Source organism: Cryptotermes secundus, unplaced genomic scaffold, assembly GCF_002891405.2.
Source record: "Cryptotermes secundus unplaced genomic scaffold, Csec_1.0 scaffold568, whole genome shotgun sequence".
NCBI lineage: Eukaryota > Metazoa > Arthropoda > Insecta > Blattodea > Kalotermitidae > Cryptotermes > Cryptotermes secundus.
In genome coordinates this window covers 280,481-296,174 of record NW_019725423.1, presented here as the reverse complement: position 1 = coordinate 296,174, position 15,694 = coordinate 280,481, and the positions used below count along the sequence as shown (strand labels likewise).

The 15,694-nt window shown below is 38.1% G+C and overlaps 1 protein-coding gene across 1 annotated transcript in view; it reads right to left on the bottom strand.

The window, feature by feature from the left end:
- LOC111863382 (helicase SKI2W) overlaps positions 1 to 15,694 on the bottom strand; it is a 60,586-nt gene that overhangs the window by 27,259 nt on the left and 17,633 nt on the right. The window contains exons 8-11 of the mRNA XM_033751038.1: positions 12,026 to 12,267; positions 9,296 to 9,602; positions 8,534 to 8,644; positions 7,234 to 7,465 (exon numbers count right to left, since the gene is read on the bottom strand). Coding sequence (XP_033606929.1) covers positions 7,234 to 7,465; positions 8,534 to 8,644; positions 9,296 to 9,602; positions 12,026 to 12,267 — 892 coding nt within the window. The remainder of the gene's footprint in view (positions 1 to 7,233; positions 7,466 to 8,533; positions 8,645 to 9,295; positions 9,603 to 12,025; positions 12,268 to 15,694) is intronic.

The window sequence follows — 15,694 nt, the reverse complement described above, 5'->3', positions numbered from 1 at the left end:
AGGTAACAGCGTTGCTAGGCTATACGCAAACACGGTGACGCGGCACCACTTCCTACTGTGACATGGCACACAACAGGCAACAGCGAACAGAATAAAAGACGGCTGAGCAGTAAGCGTGAGCGAGTTGTAATGTGGCTATCGCCGAGTTCAGTAGTAGTCGGGCGAGTATGTTATCAACAGTCCTCAAGTCAGCAGATTATAGCTGGAGTAAAGCAGCCGTCGCGGAAAGAAGTACCGGACGTGTGTGTAACTGAGAATTAATTGGGAGTGTGTGATACAGTAACACTTACATAGCTCCCCTACTGTGAAGCGTGTAGACTACTGAAGACAGAGTGAACTGATTTGCGCATAGGGTTATAAATCGTGAAACCNGCCAAACAACAGCACTGGCCGACTTCCTCTACTTCGAAATTGAGGTGTCGAGTGTGCTCTTCGCGTGGGAAACGAAGAACCATCCGGATAAAGTGCGTGAAGTGTGATGTGGGACTCTGCATTTCCGGATGTTTCCAAGATTTCCACACGAAGCCAACATTCCGTTAGACAATGCAGGTGGGAAGAGAGACAACTTATAAAGCTGGTGACCAAAAATCATGTAAGTAGAGAAAGAATTTATAACTTAAAATTATATTTTAAAAAGCCGGCCGCACGCGTGGACTGTGCGGCGACATATGGCGTCATTCATCCCCTTGACTTTATTTTAATGATGCCATATGGCGTCGCTCGGCTCTTAAATATTAATGTATCCAAACTGTTACACTGCTCCAATGTGCACTAAAACCACACGCTGCAGTCCACTTAAAAATAAAATAATTAATTAAAATGAATTAAAATTTTCTATTAAAATATTTCGTAAAATCCTAATCCACCTCATAAGGGGCATCGTACACTTGTTTTGAACTATGTGATTATCCAGAAGGTTCGTTTCTGCAGCTTGTTTTTCTGTTCATTAGCCCATTTTGCTAATGTTTTCTGATTGCTATTATTAATGATCTGTTATGTTGGTTTCCTTACACTCACATGACCCTTGCTTGTGAGTTGTTCCCTCTAGAAGTGTGTGGTGTTTTCTGCACTAGTGCAGATGTGGGGTGTAATGTTTTGTTGTGTAAATTTTGTACAATACTTCAAATATAGGACTGTGTGTGTTGATATTAGTGTCGTTCATATGTAGTTTTCTTTACTGGTTTTATATATATTGTGACATGTTGTGCAATGGAGAACCCCTCCCTACCCGACAGCAACGTAGCAACTCAGACCACAGTGACGTGGCTGATGAGTCAGAGCTCCCTCCCCTCCCCCCTTCCGCGGTTACATAACGCGCAACGCGCAGTGACGTAAGACGGCACGAGGTAACAGCGTTGCTAGGATATACGCAAACATGGTGATGCGGCACCGCTTCCTACTGTGACGTGGCACACAACAGGCAACAACGAATAGAATAAAAGCCGGCTGAGCAGTAAGCGTGAGCGAGTTGTAATGTGGCTATCACCAAGTTCAGTAGTAGTCGAGCGAGTGTGTTATCAACAGTCAAGTCAACAGACTACAGTTGGAGTATAGCAGCCGTCGCGGAAAGAAGTACCGGACGTGTGTGTAACTGAGAATTAATTGGGAGTGTGTGATACAGTAACACTTACATAGCTCCCCTACTGTGAAGCACGTAGACTACTGAAGACAGAGTGAACTGATTTGCACATAGGGTTATAAATCGTGAAACCCGCAACTGTGTTATAATTAATTGAGTCGTGATTTGTAGGTTGTTAAATAAACCAATTAACAGTCCAAACGGCGTTTTCAGTAACGAAACATGTTACAATATGATATTTCTCAGGTGTATTCAAATACTTTCCTTTCCTCCCTGTTGTTATAATTTCCATGGTATCTGTTATTAGCTGTATGTGTGTGCAGTGTTCAACATGTGACTTGAATATCCAGAGTTACTGTTGTTACTTTCTATGTCATGAATGTGTTCTTTATATCTGGTCTTGCAAAGTTGGTGCCACGACTGCTGCAAAATGAACAGAAGCAGCATCACTTGGAGGTCTGCAGGGAACTTTAACAACAGCTTCAAGAGGATCCAATATTTCTTTCGAAGGTTGTCACCGGTGACGAAATTGGGTTTATGGCTATGACCGTGAAAGCAAGCAGCAATCGTCATAATGGAAGAGCCCTTCTTCATCTCGGCTAAAAAAAGTTCGACAAGTCAAGAGCAACATCAAGTCCATGTTGATCTGTTTTTTTATATTGATGGGATTGTTCATAAGGAGTTCGTCCGTCCTGGTCAGACAGTCAATAAAGAGTTCTACTGTGATGTTCTAAGGCGTTTGATGGAGGACATGAGGAGAAAACGTCCAGAGAAGTGGCCCACGAACGACTGGGTACTCCACCATGACAACGCACGACCGCATACAGCTTACACTGTGTAGGAGTTTTGGGCTAAAAACAAGATGGCAGTTGTTCCCCACCCACCGTACTCACTCCATGCGACTTCTTTCTCTTCCCCAAGATTAAAATCAAGTTGAAGGGGCAAATATTTGATACAGTTGAGGAAATTCAAGGGCAAATGCAGACGGTACTAAACACCCTAACAAAAAAAAAAGACTTCCAGGATGCATTTCAAAAGTGGCAGAAACGCTGGGATGGATGTATGCACTCCCAAGGGGACTACTTTGAAGGTGATGGTGCAGAATAAGATCCAGGTAAGACGTAATAGTTTTTATTAATATATTTCGGGAACTTTTGGATTGCACCACGTATTTATCTATTTGTGGCTGTGGCTTTAATATTATTTGTATTGTGTTCCATGTATGGAAGGCCACTTTTATTTCCATGTCTCAAATAAGCTTTGTGATTGCTCGCACTTCCTTACGCTGTACGTGAAGGCAACCCATTTTGTTTATTGTTGCTGCGAGTCGGCATGTCTATTTTGTTTTATTTTTTCTGGGCAAGTAAGTCGCTAATGAAGTTTATGTCATACTCATTATTATGTAATATGTTTTGGTGTTCATTTCTGCATCCTTTGCTTTTCCTGTTACTGGGTATGTATACAATCAATTTACTAAACAGTTAATGCTGGACAGATTGTGCGCATATGGGTGGCATGAGCTATTTGGTACTATTATGTCAGTTTGGGTAGGATTTCAATATACTGCACATACAAATTTCATTTTGATGTGTTACTAGATCTAGGAAGTTAATAGACTGTTCTTCTTCTTTCTCTATGGTGAAATTTATACCTGATTGTAATTTGTTGAACCCATTAAGTGTGTGGTCAATATTTTATTTTGATCGTATATTATCGATATATCATCGACATATATAAAATATGCAATTATTTGATGCTTTATTAGGATGGGATATATTTGTGTGCACTCCATATGTTGTATGTATGTTTCTGCTAGTACTGATGATGTTGAAGCTTTACCAGTCCACAGGTTTGTTTGTAATATTCTTGGTCAAACTGGAAATAATTTTGTTCAATCACTGTTCTTAACATTTCTATAACTTCTTTGTACATTCATCTCAGTTCCTAGATTTTCTAGTGTTGTATTTATTATGTTTATAATACCAATTTTCGGTATGATTGTATACACATTTTCTATATCAAAGTAGCAGAGGTTCATATCATTGCTGAGCATGATGTCTTGTAGGCCTGTCATTAGATGCATGGGATTTCGAACATTGTATGTATGTGGTAAATGTAAGTAATTGCTTAATGTTTTTTATAGTTGTTTTGTTAATTCATAAGGAGGGGAATTTTTCAAATTGATTATTGGTCTAATGGCTGTGTTTTGTTTATGTAGTTTTATTGTAGCATGTAGGTTCGGGACTATAGCATCTTAGCATACATCAGAGTAGTGTATCAGTTTGGATACATTAAGACACCCGAAGATGGCCATCTATGGACGAAACATGTTGTGTTACGTGTTAAATAGTGAATAAACAATTGTTCCATTATTGACAGACTGTGGATACATAGACACTTAATGTATTTTTGTGTTCATTATAAGTGGGTCCTTCGTTTCTATGATATGACATGTCCTCAGGCTGTGAACAAAGGACATGGCCTCCAGATAGGGAAGGTAGCTGCAATACTGAACAGCAGTTATGGATAGCTGTGAAGAAGTGGTCCTCTACCTTGGTGACTGGGCAGAGGGCTAACTCCTTACTGAAAACAAAAAGCATCTTATGAAATGTCACACAGGGTCTCAGACTCGGATGGACTATCTGGAAGGCACACAACCACACTAACAGTGTCTTGCCAAATAAAAGATGGCATTCAAGTATATCTGACATTCACTCTTTCAGAAAAGTTGACTGTGATACCAATCGCTATCTGGTGTTTGTGTAAGTTATGCAGATTTTCAGCTAGTAAATGGGCAACACAGAAGTTTGATACAGAGAAAATCATGCTTGATAAACTAAGTGAGGCGGAAGATGAAAAATAATATTAGGTTAAACTTTCTACTTGGCTTGCATGTTTGAAGAAGTCAAATGCTAATAAAGAAAACAACAGTCTGGCAAAGTATCAAACAGTATAGGTAACTATGACTTAAAGCAGCATACATAATGGTTTCACATAGAATGTTCAAAGTTATCAGATCAAAGAAAGTAGGCTACATTGAAACGGTTGCAGAATACAAGGCCAAAAAATTGAGTCAGCATGAAAAATGTAAGGTATGCAACTTACAGACATTTGGAGAGGAGGGTGGGAGTATTTAAAACACAAAAATAATGTAAATAAGCTCTAAAAGTTTGTGACGATGGTATATTAACACAAGTATTGTATTTCTGGATATTATTCACCACCTTGTTTTTATTTAAGACATACGTTTTGGAGACCGAGTAGGTTCCACCTGAAGACGGTGACAGAATCCAGTCTCCAAACCACTGTGTCTTAAATAAAAACAGGATGATGGATAATGGATAATTGTACAAAATTAATATGTATTAATTAATGTGTTAATGAAGGTATTAATATGTATGAACAACAGTATTTGACACTTGAAGTGAGGTACACCTGAATTTAAGTATTGCCAGCCTGAAACCAACTTCATAAAGGCTGAGAAAGGTGAACTTTTTGCAGATTCTCAAAGTATTCTGAATATGTGAAAGAATTACTTCTATGAGCTTCCAAATGAACAAAGAATAATGTCAGGAAGACCGAATACATACAACTGAGTCATTACTATTGCAGCCTGTTCTTTTGAGATCGAGGGTGACATTTTTTTTATTTAATTATGGTTTATTTACCAACAGTCAGCATCCCAAACTACATACAACAAAATTATATGATTAGTGAATAACTAAATTGGGAACAATGTAGAAGGAAGAGTTGTGGCCTAATCTGAAATAATATTTGAGGCATGTGACTAGAGACTGAGGAAAACTATGAAAAAACCTCAATTGATAGTCACTCCTCTGGCCAGGATTTAATCCCAAGACCTCTCAAACCGTAAGAGGCAGGAATGCTACCCACTTGACCATGACATGAAATGAGACTGGTACTGAGAACCTGAAAATATATAAATTTGCAGATATTAAATGAATTCTGTAAGATGTGTTTCAAGCAGAAGGTAAAATATTACTTTTTGAGAACCATAAGCTTATTAATTCTATTTGGAATAAGCAAGAACTGCCAAAGAAGTGGAAGTAACCTATTACTGTATCTGTTTATAATTTTGTTAGTTACTTGACAAAATATCACTGGTATCAACCTCATACAAATTTTATCCAACATTCTTTGAAAGTTAAATGTATATATAGACAAAATTTCACATATGAGACCAATCACTGATCACATATTCTGCATTCATCAGGTATAGGCAAACANATTCTTTGAAATTTTAAATGTATATACAGACAAAATATATAGACATATGAGACCATTCACTGATCACATATTCTGCATTCATCAGGTCTAGGAAAATAAATGGTTGTAATATGATAGAGTATATTAGACATTTACAGACTTAAAAAATGTCTATGGTTCAGTGATAAGAGAAGTACTGTGTAACGCTCTCACTGAACTGAGTATACCCGTGAAACCAGATGTGCTAATTAAAAAATGTGTTCAAATATAACTGATCGTGAAGTCCATACCCATAAACATTTCTTAGATACACATACATTTCCAATTCAAAATGGTGGGAAACACAATCCTCACTGCCATTATTTCTCAATTTTTCCTTATAATATGCAATTAGGAAAGTATCAGACAACCTGGATGGATTAGTATTGAATGAGATATCAACTTCTGATCTATACTAATGCTAATTTATTGAGTGGAAACACAAATACAATAAACACTAGATAATTAGATGCCAGTAGGGAGGTTGGTCTAGGTGTAAATACAGAGAAAGCCAATGCTTCCTCATCAGAATGTGGGGCAAAATCACAACAATAAAAACCTAATAAATCCTTTAAAAATGCAGCAAAGTTCAAATATTTTGGGATAACAATTACAATCAAAATTTCATTTATGAAGAAATTAAAATTGCATGAAATTTGACGAGAAGTTGCTACTGTTTCCTTCACATCTGCTACCCCAAAATATAAAGATTAAAATACATGACACTGTAATTTTTCTGTTGTTTGTATGGGTCTGAAACTTCATTTCCAACATTAAGAGAAAAACATATATGATAGGTACCTGAGAACAGGATGATCAGAATATCTGGAACTAAGAGGGAGAAAATAAGAGAAGGGTAGAGAAAATTGCATAATGAGCAACTTCATAATTTGTACTCTTCAACAAATATCATTATTACGTTCAAATCAAGGAGAATGAGATTGGAAGGTAATGTAGCATGCATGGGAGAAGTAAGCATTGAGGTTGTAAATTCTGAAGCGAAAAGACTACTTCGAATACCATGGCATACCTGTATAAGGGATGATAATACTAAAATGGATCCTATAGAAACAGGGCAGGATATGCACTGGATTAACTAAAATTACCAGTGGTGAGCTTTCATGAACATGAGAATGAAATTTCCAGTTCTATAAAAGTAGGAAATCCCTTGATTAATTGAGAGACTACAACATTTTCAAGAAGGACTCTACTTCATGGAGTTAGTCATTTGTGTGTATTCATGGTTATTCAACAAAAAAATTATGTGGCATAGGTCATACAAACAATTGGTCAAGGTCGAAAAGTACGTCTTATTTAGATATTAAATGAAAAGAGCTCTATGTATCATAAGCAACCACTAATACTATCAAGAATCTCAAAGAACTAACCAAGCATCATATTCTCGAGCTCCTTCATTCCTGGAACATCAACCTTGCACATGATGATAACAGTTCCTGTTTTGTCAAGTCCTCTTCTGCCTGCTCGTCCAGCCATCTGGATGTACTCAGCAGGCAGTAATGTTCTCACATCACATCCATCAAATTTCTTGATGGAATCAAACAGAACTGTGCGGGCAGGCATGTTGACCCCCATGGCAAATGTTTCCGTTGCAAAGAGGAGCTATGAGAACATATATTCACTGTGTAAGGATAGCTACTTTATGAACATTATGGATTTCATCCAAATTTTTAAGCAGGCCAACTGTTTTTCTAGAAGGACAAGGAGGAGGGGGTGGTGGTAGAGGTGGAGGAGGAGAGACAAGGTTAGGGAGTATAATTTAATGTTTAACATATCATATAACTACACGAGAACAGGAACATGTGCGTTGAAAAGAAAACAGCTGCAACACAGGTGGTACATGAGTAATATTTTATTGGAATTCAAGAGGAATTACAGTGCTTCAGTACAATCCTCAAACACATGTTCCTACCCTCATGCAAGTGGACAGATGCCATCATCAGACTGCTATGTCTTCATGACCCCTTTCACCTGAGGATGGAAACAGATCTAGTTTCTGAAATTTGTGTTTTCTAGTTTCAAGAATACTGAACAATGGACGAAGTCCAAAAACCCATTAATTTTGAGTATCATACGCCACTGTCAAAACCCTTTAGAATCTACAAGAAGAAATAAACTTTAATTATCCCTCATGAAGATATTAAATGAGCATTTATTTTTTTTATTGCTAGTGGGGTGGGACTAAGTCTCTTGTACTGCGGCCACTTCTGACCTATTGTAGCAGCCCCAGATGATAGGCGAGGGTGATTGTGGAGCAATTAGTGGAATGAAGATTGCATAATGCCATGTGGTCCAGTAGAAGTCCACTGATAGTCTGTTGCAACATGTTACCTCCATCTTCAGTGCTCAATTCTGACACAGTACATTCCTCCAAAACACGAGCTGGCTTCTACAAACCAGACTATATGATATTACAACCTGTTACACAGTATTCTTAACACTTTTTTAAGTCAGAAGATGGGCTCTACAGTACTATGCCAAAGCTCACACACGATGAGAAGATATTAAAGTACATATGCCTAATACACTTTCCAACTCAAAATGCAATGGCCAGTAATCAGCCACATTTTAGTCCCAGTGTCCATTTGTAAATTCATTTTTCAGTCAAGAAATCAGAATGATGAAAGAACATGTGAGAAGTAATGACTAGAAATTTACTGTTCCACATACCTTAACCAATCCTTCCTGAAATAACATCTCCACTATTTCCTTGAGAATTGGTAGGATCCCACTATGATGTACTCCTATGCCTCGCATTAGCAAGTCTTGAAGTGCCACAACCTGCATATAAATTATGACAGTTCAAGCACTGTCGTCATCATCATCATTACAGATTAAGCTCTTGCCTTATTCCGTGCATAAGGATTAAAATTTTCACCTTTTGTTGCACATCCCTGGTACTGTCTTTTAGTTTGTATTAACAAAGCAGCTACAGGATTTGGTTTTCAGACATCCTTCCAAATGTCCCAATCACATTTTTTTTTTCATTTTATTGTACTTATATGTTATTCCCACTCCATATCTGATATATTCATCATGTTTATGATCTCATTCCTTAACTATTACTGTTCCAAGGAAACAAATTCCTACCTTCTCCATTTTACTCATTTGTTCTTTTGTTCATACCCAATTTTCATTTCATATAACAACATATATATGGATACTATTCTACAGAAGTTGGCAAGGTTTTCTTTTGGCATCTTTATTTTAATGTGTATGAAGTATCCATTTTTAAATACTCTTTAATTTAGAAACTTCTCAGACATAAAGCAGTGCAGAATGCCTCATGGCAAAGTAATACCCAAATATCCTTTACTTCTAATTATGCAACAATACAAATACTGTAGTGGTAAAATATAGCCATGTACGTATATTTACTATATGCAAATGATAAAGCTAAGTTACTGTAAAATACATGAAAGTGTGCTTCACCTGAGGGAGAGCTCTGTCTGGTTCTTTCAGGTTTTGTATGCTTTTGTTAAAGAATCTATGTATGAAACTCTTCTCACTTCCCGTTGTCAAATCAACAGTGGTCAAGTTTCTTGCGTTTTGATCACAGCGATGTCTTGATAAAGTGAAGGCTACTGCAGGCAACTTATCTTCTTTCCTTAGTTGAGCAACAAATACAGTCCAGATTGTTGCTTCTTGTTTTGGAGTTAAATGTGCCTTTCCTTCTTTAGAACCATACTTTGCTTTTTGTTTCTTCTGAGTCTGTTTTACTGTATGTGCAAGATCATAGCTGAAAGTTGAAAAAACAACCATACAAGTATGACACAAAATATTCTCATATTCACAGTCTGTGTTTGGCAAAAGAAAATTGAGGACTAAACAGTTTATTTTTTGGCATTCGGTCTGTGAAAGATTATTTTGACCCTACTTCCTGTAAATGCATACTTTGCCAAGTGTAATTAGAATGATGAAGTCAAGGAGGATGAGATGCGTAGGACATGTAGCATACATGGGGAAGAAGAGGAATGCATATAAGATTTTGGTGGGAAAGCCAAAAGGAAAGAGACCACTAGGAAGACACAAATGTGGGTGGAAGGATAATATTAAGATGGATCTTAGAGAGATAAGATGGGGTGATGTAGGCTGGATTGCTCTGGCTCAGGATATAGACCAGTGGAAGCCTCTTGTGAACATAGTAATGAACCTTTGGGTACTATAAAATGTTGAGAAATTCTTGAGTAGCTGTGCAACTGGTGGTTTCCCAAAAAGGACCGAGCTCCATGGTGTTAATTCTTGTAAATGCACTGATCTATCATATAAACCTTCTCATATTCATGTTATGTCAGCTAAAAGAAAACCTTCTGGACACGACAGAATTAATTTCTTGGCACCTGGCCTATTTTCAAGACAACATAATTGAATTAGTTAGTTGAAAAGGGGAACATGTCCTCCTTTCATCTACTGGACATGTTCCCTTTTTCCAACTAACCAATTCAATAAAAATACCAACTGCCATACACACCTAGGTTATGGAATGGTTGATGTCTTAAGCTCAAGGAGGGTGGCAATGGAGGAGACGCTAAAATTTATGTGATGACCTCAACAACATCAAATGTTTTGCACACAGTCAACTCGTTGTGACAAGTGATGATTTGACGGCTATGATCCTTAAATCCCAAACTTGCCAATAGAAGTATCTGGGGAACTTTTGGCTCCTGGGTTGGAGATTTCCTGGAGTAATGAAATGATATGCATCTTCTTTTCACAAAATTAAAGTTATTTACTATCATTCTGCATTACTAGGTGAGAGACTAAATACAGAGTAGTATTCCAATGTTTTAAATGGCCCTCTGTTATCAACACTGAAGAATCAATATAATTTCATTCAACATGTGTGGATATCAAACATAATAATGCACTTGTGCATTATTCTCAGATTTTCCAGCAGAAAAATTGAAGAACTGGGGTACAAGATAATTTTCAATTTATTATATTCACTAAGAGTCTCCTGCTTATATTAGTTTTTTGAATTTACATGTAACATTTTATATACATAATGATAACCTGACTATACAGAAGTGTTATAAAAGCCACCTTACTACAGCAGTAAATAAGTTCATGGACTTGCCGCAAAGCATCGTTGTAGTGCACTACAGTGGATAGGCTGAGGCACAATATGATGCCCTGTCAGTTCATCTCTCGTCACAGCAAGAGGCAGTTGTGCACAAACAGTGTAAGCAGAACTACTGCCTTTATTGTGAACTGCAGTTAAATGCAAGTGGCAGATATCCAAAATGTGGCAGTTTGAACAACGGGCAAATATCAAGTTCTGCCAAAAACTAGGCAAATCCCCTATTGAAATATTTGGCGTAGGAAGAATTGGCTGTTGCTACACGACAACACCCCTGCACATCGCTCTGTTCTTGCCCAAGAGGAACTGGCAAGGCAACAGGTCACCGTTTTGCCACACCCTCCGTACTCACCTGATCTCGCACCATGCGATTTCTTTCTCTTTCACCACTTGAGAGCAAAGCTACATGGTCATAGATTTCAGTCATCCGAGGAGGTCGTCAATGCCACAAAAGACGCCGTACGGGAATTTCCTGCCAATATGTTTCAACAATGTTTTCGGCAGGTATATCAACATTGGCAGACTTGCACAACGGCCAACAGCAACTATTTTGAGGGCCAATGTGGATCTGTGTAAGTGTATTTGAATACCTTGTAATATGATGCGATAAAACCACAGTCCACGAAATTATTGACTGTACCACGTAAATGTACAAAAACAGATTTCAAATAAAATTATGCTTAAAAACCAAGATATTATTAACATTATTTTATTTCTTTATATAACACTGACTGCTTCAATGGTAAGCCTGTGTAAACAATGTGATGAAACTTTACACTCCCAAATAGGACCTTCTTGTAATCTGAATCCTTGTACAATGGAATTAGTAATATAAAACAGCAAACCATCATCAACCAGTTTTGCCAACCACAGCATACAGTTTCATGTACTCAAAAGTTTTTTATTTGTATATTCATGGGGGGGGGGGGAAGTAGCTTCTAAACCAACAGATTCACATTTGTTGGAGACAGGACTGTAATGGCAACCAAATTTCCCATACGGCCTTGGTTTTGGCAACCACATTTGGTGAGGAACTGGTGTGTTACACAATATCAAACCACCAAACGGATGAAACTACTTACCCACTTTCTATGAATTTCCCTGCTTCCTCAACTATGAGAAATAGTCCAGTCTTCGAACCTGTGTACAGGTAGTGTTGTAATGGAACAGGTCGTTTCAATGTACTGACAACATACACTTTTTTCTTCTTTGTTGCACCCACCCAGTTAGCAAAGTCCAGTGTGTTGGGGATAGTTGCACTAAGCATTACAATGCTTACATGATCTGGGAGCAGAATTAACACCTCTTCCCATACATGACCCCTCTGGAATAAGTGCATATGTTTAATAAAAAATGAAGGTAATTTAAGCAGCATACTCTTCCTTTAGTTCTTAATGGTTCTAGCCCCAATTTTCATTATTTTTTCAGGTTACAAATGTATTTAATTCCTTGGGATATATGGGATGTATATCCATGATTAGTTTTTTAATTGCTAGTGGGATGGGACTAAGTCCCTTGTACTGCGGCCACTTCTGGCCTATTGTACCAGCCACAGATGATAGGTGAGGGTGATTGTGGAGTAATTGGCGGAATGAAGATTGGCAGGGGAAACCGAAGTACTCGGAGAAAACCTGCCCCAGGGCCACTTTGTCCACCACAAATCCCACTTGACCAGGCCCGGAATTAAACCTGGGTTGCCACAATGGGAAGCCAGCAACTAACTGCTTGAGCTATGGCGTGGCCCATACCCATCATTAAAATGAGTAAAATCGCAATAGAAATTAGAAAAAAAAAGTCAGTTTTGTTTTCCTCCTATGTTCAACTATTCATGCTTCAAACACTGTATCCTTGTTTTCTTTATTCCATAAAATAAAAGAGATGGAACCACTATGAACCAAGGTGAGTCAAGTCCACCAACTGTTCTAGCCTGTGTGTTTAGAGCAATGAAAAGATAAGTGCTAGACAGAAGCACTTCTCAACTAGAAATAATGCTTTATTTAAACTGAACAATAATGTATGCATCCTAATTCTCGTTTGATCCCATTTTGTATATACTCATTCTCATGGATCCTGGTTCAATAGCTTGTTCTGTTCAAATCAACAACTGGTCAGTCATCTTTCTGCTTTACTGGAGGGGTCCAAACCAATGTCTATCTTCTTTAAGGAAATTAAAGAAGATATGTGCATCAAAAAATAATTCTGAATATCTAATTCAAGCTTTTAGCAGATACAGTGAACACGAATGTACACTGTTATGATTAACGGTTATATTTACAACATGAATTACGATTTACCATAATCACTCACTCACTCATGGAGCTGAGCCCTTCTTCAGAAGCCGCCAGTCGTTCTGCTACTCAAGAACCTCTCAGCATTTTATGGAATCCAAAGGTTCATTACCATGTTCACAAGGGCCCTTCACTGGTCCCTACCCTGAGCCAGAACAATACAATCCATCCTATCTCTCTAAGATCCATTTCAATATTGTTCACCCACCCATGCCTTGGTCTTCCCACTGGTCTCATTCCATCTGGCTTTCCCACCAATATCCTATATGCATTCCTCTCCTTCCCCATTCATGCTACATACAATGCCCATCTCATTCTCATTGACTTGATCATTCTAATTATACTTAGAGAAGAGTACATATTCTGAAGCTCCTCATTATGTAGTTTTCTCCAATTTCCTCTCACTTCATCTCCCTTCAGTCCAAATATTCTCCTCAACAACGTGTTCTCAAACACCTTCAGTCTAGGTTCCTCCCTTTAATGTCAGACACCAAGTTTCACACCCATACAGAACCACAGGCAAAATTATAGTTTTGTATATTCTAATTTTTATGGTTTTGGCCAGCAGACGAGAAGACAAAAGGTTTTGGTCTGAATGGTAGCAAGCATTACCCGAGTTCAGTCTCCTCTTGATTTCCTCCTGAATCAGGTTTTGATTTGTTATCGTCGTTCCCAAATATCTGAACTGTGCCAAATTTTCAAAACATTTGTTTTCTATCATTATGTCACGATTTTGTGCTGCATTTTGGTGATGAGATAGCAACATATACTTAATTTTCTTTGTATTTACTTCTAGACCAACCTCTTTACTAGCATCTATTAAAGTTAGTGTTTTTCTTTATGGAAACTATATTATCACGCTGTAGGTTCACATATCAGCATAGACCAACAGCTGATGTGTCCCATTTAATTTCAGTCCCACCTGGTTTTCCTGGACCTTCCTAATGGCACATTCTAAAGCAAAGTTGAAAAGGAGTTGTGATAAAGTAGCTCCTTGTTTTAGACCATTCTAAATTGGGAAATTATCAGACAAATGTCTACTACATGGACTTTACTATACGTTTCGTTTAAACACACTTTTAATCAGCCTAACTAGGTTTTACTAGATTTACCATTATCACACAATGAAACTCTTCACCATTCTCAAAATTATTTATTTCATGTCTTATGTTATGCCGAAAATTTCGAGATTGGAAATTTAAGGCATTGCCCAGATGTTACGAGACTTGCAAAAGTGTCTTACAGCAATTAGAGCAATGATGGCAACACATAGACTGTGTAACCAGGTCAACAATGTACTTAATCAGCAGAGATGTGTAATCGCACCACTGCAAGCTCGCCTTACAGGCAACACTGGAGAATAGTACGAAATTACAAAATGCACAGGGGGAGGTGCCGCGGATTGCCCGCGAGGAGTAGAGTTTAGCCAACGGACGACCACCACCCTTATCTAGGACAAAAGGGGAGGAGGTAACGTCCCCCTTTTGTCAGTGGCTGCGTCAGCTCTCTTGGTGTATAAAAAAGGGAAAGAAAGACTTTTGGGGGATCGCTCAAAAAACGTAATAATAACCGAGCAGCCGAAGGCTCTCTTCCACATAGGTCCTACAAGTGATGGTGTCGCTGCATCTCTATTTCAAGTAAGTCACTTTGCTCATGCTAGCCTTGCTATTCAAATTCAATGTTGTTGTGATATGTTGAAAAGTGACCTCCAGTGTGCCCAGCAAGTTTTTAGGGTAGGATAGAAGGAATAGAGATTGTTGAGGTTGCCAGTGAGGTAAAGATGGTTGTTGTTGTATTGCGTATTATGATTTGCTAGTAGTATGCGGAGCACGCATATTTATTGTTTATTGTTGTGACCACTGATTTTCTGATAAACATAGCTAAGCTTGTAGTATTTATAGTTTTAGGAGCATAATATTTAAAGGTGAAGCGTTATGATAGGATAGAGTAAAACTGTGAAATGAATAGGAGAAGAAAAGAGAGACAGCCTCAAGTCATACTCCCTAGGTGGGAGCAATGAAGGAAAGTGAGAATGAGTTAAGGGACAGATACTATGTAGCCTCGACTGAAAGTCGGCATTATTATTACTGTAAATATTGTAACTCATTATGCAACCGGTAAGCACTGCGGCTATATAAGTGGATGCACAGCAGCTATGAGTTCAGTTCCAGTGTGGCTACCGCCGAAGACATTTCCGAGTTATAATGTGGACATCGCTGAGTTAAGAAGTCAACGAGCGAGTGCGTTATCGACAGTTCTCCAGTCAGCCGACTATAGTTGGAGTATAGCAGCCGTCGCGGAAAGAAGATCCGGACGTGAGTGTAACGTGTTTTCTTGTTACTGAAGACGCCGTAGAGATGGTTAATTGGTTTATTTAACAATCTACAAATAACGGCTACAATTACTTATCTCACAGTTGCGGGGTTTCACACTTTATAACCCTAATCACATTAATCTGTTAAC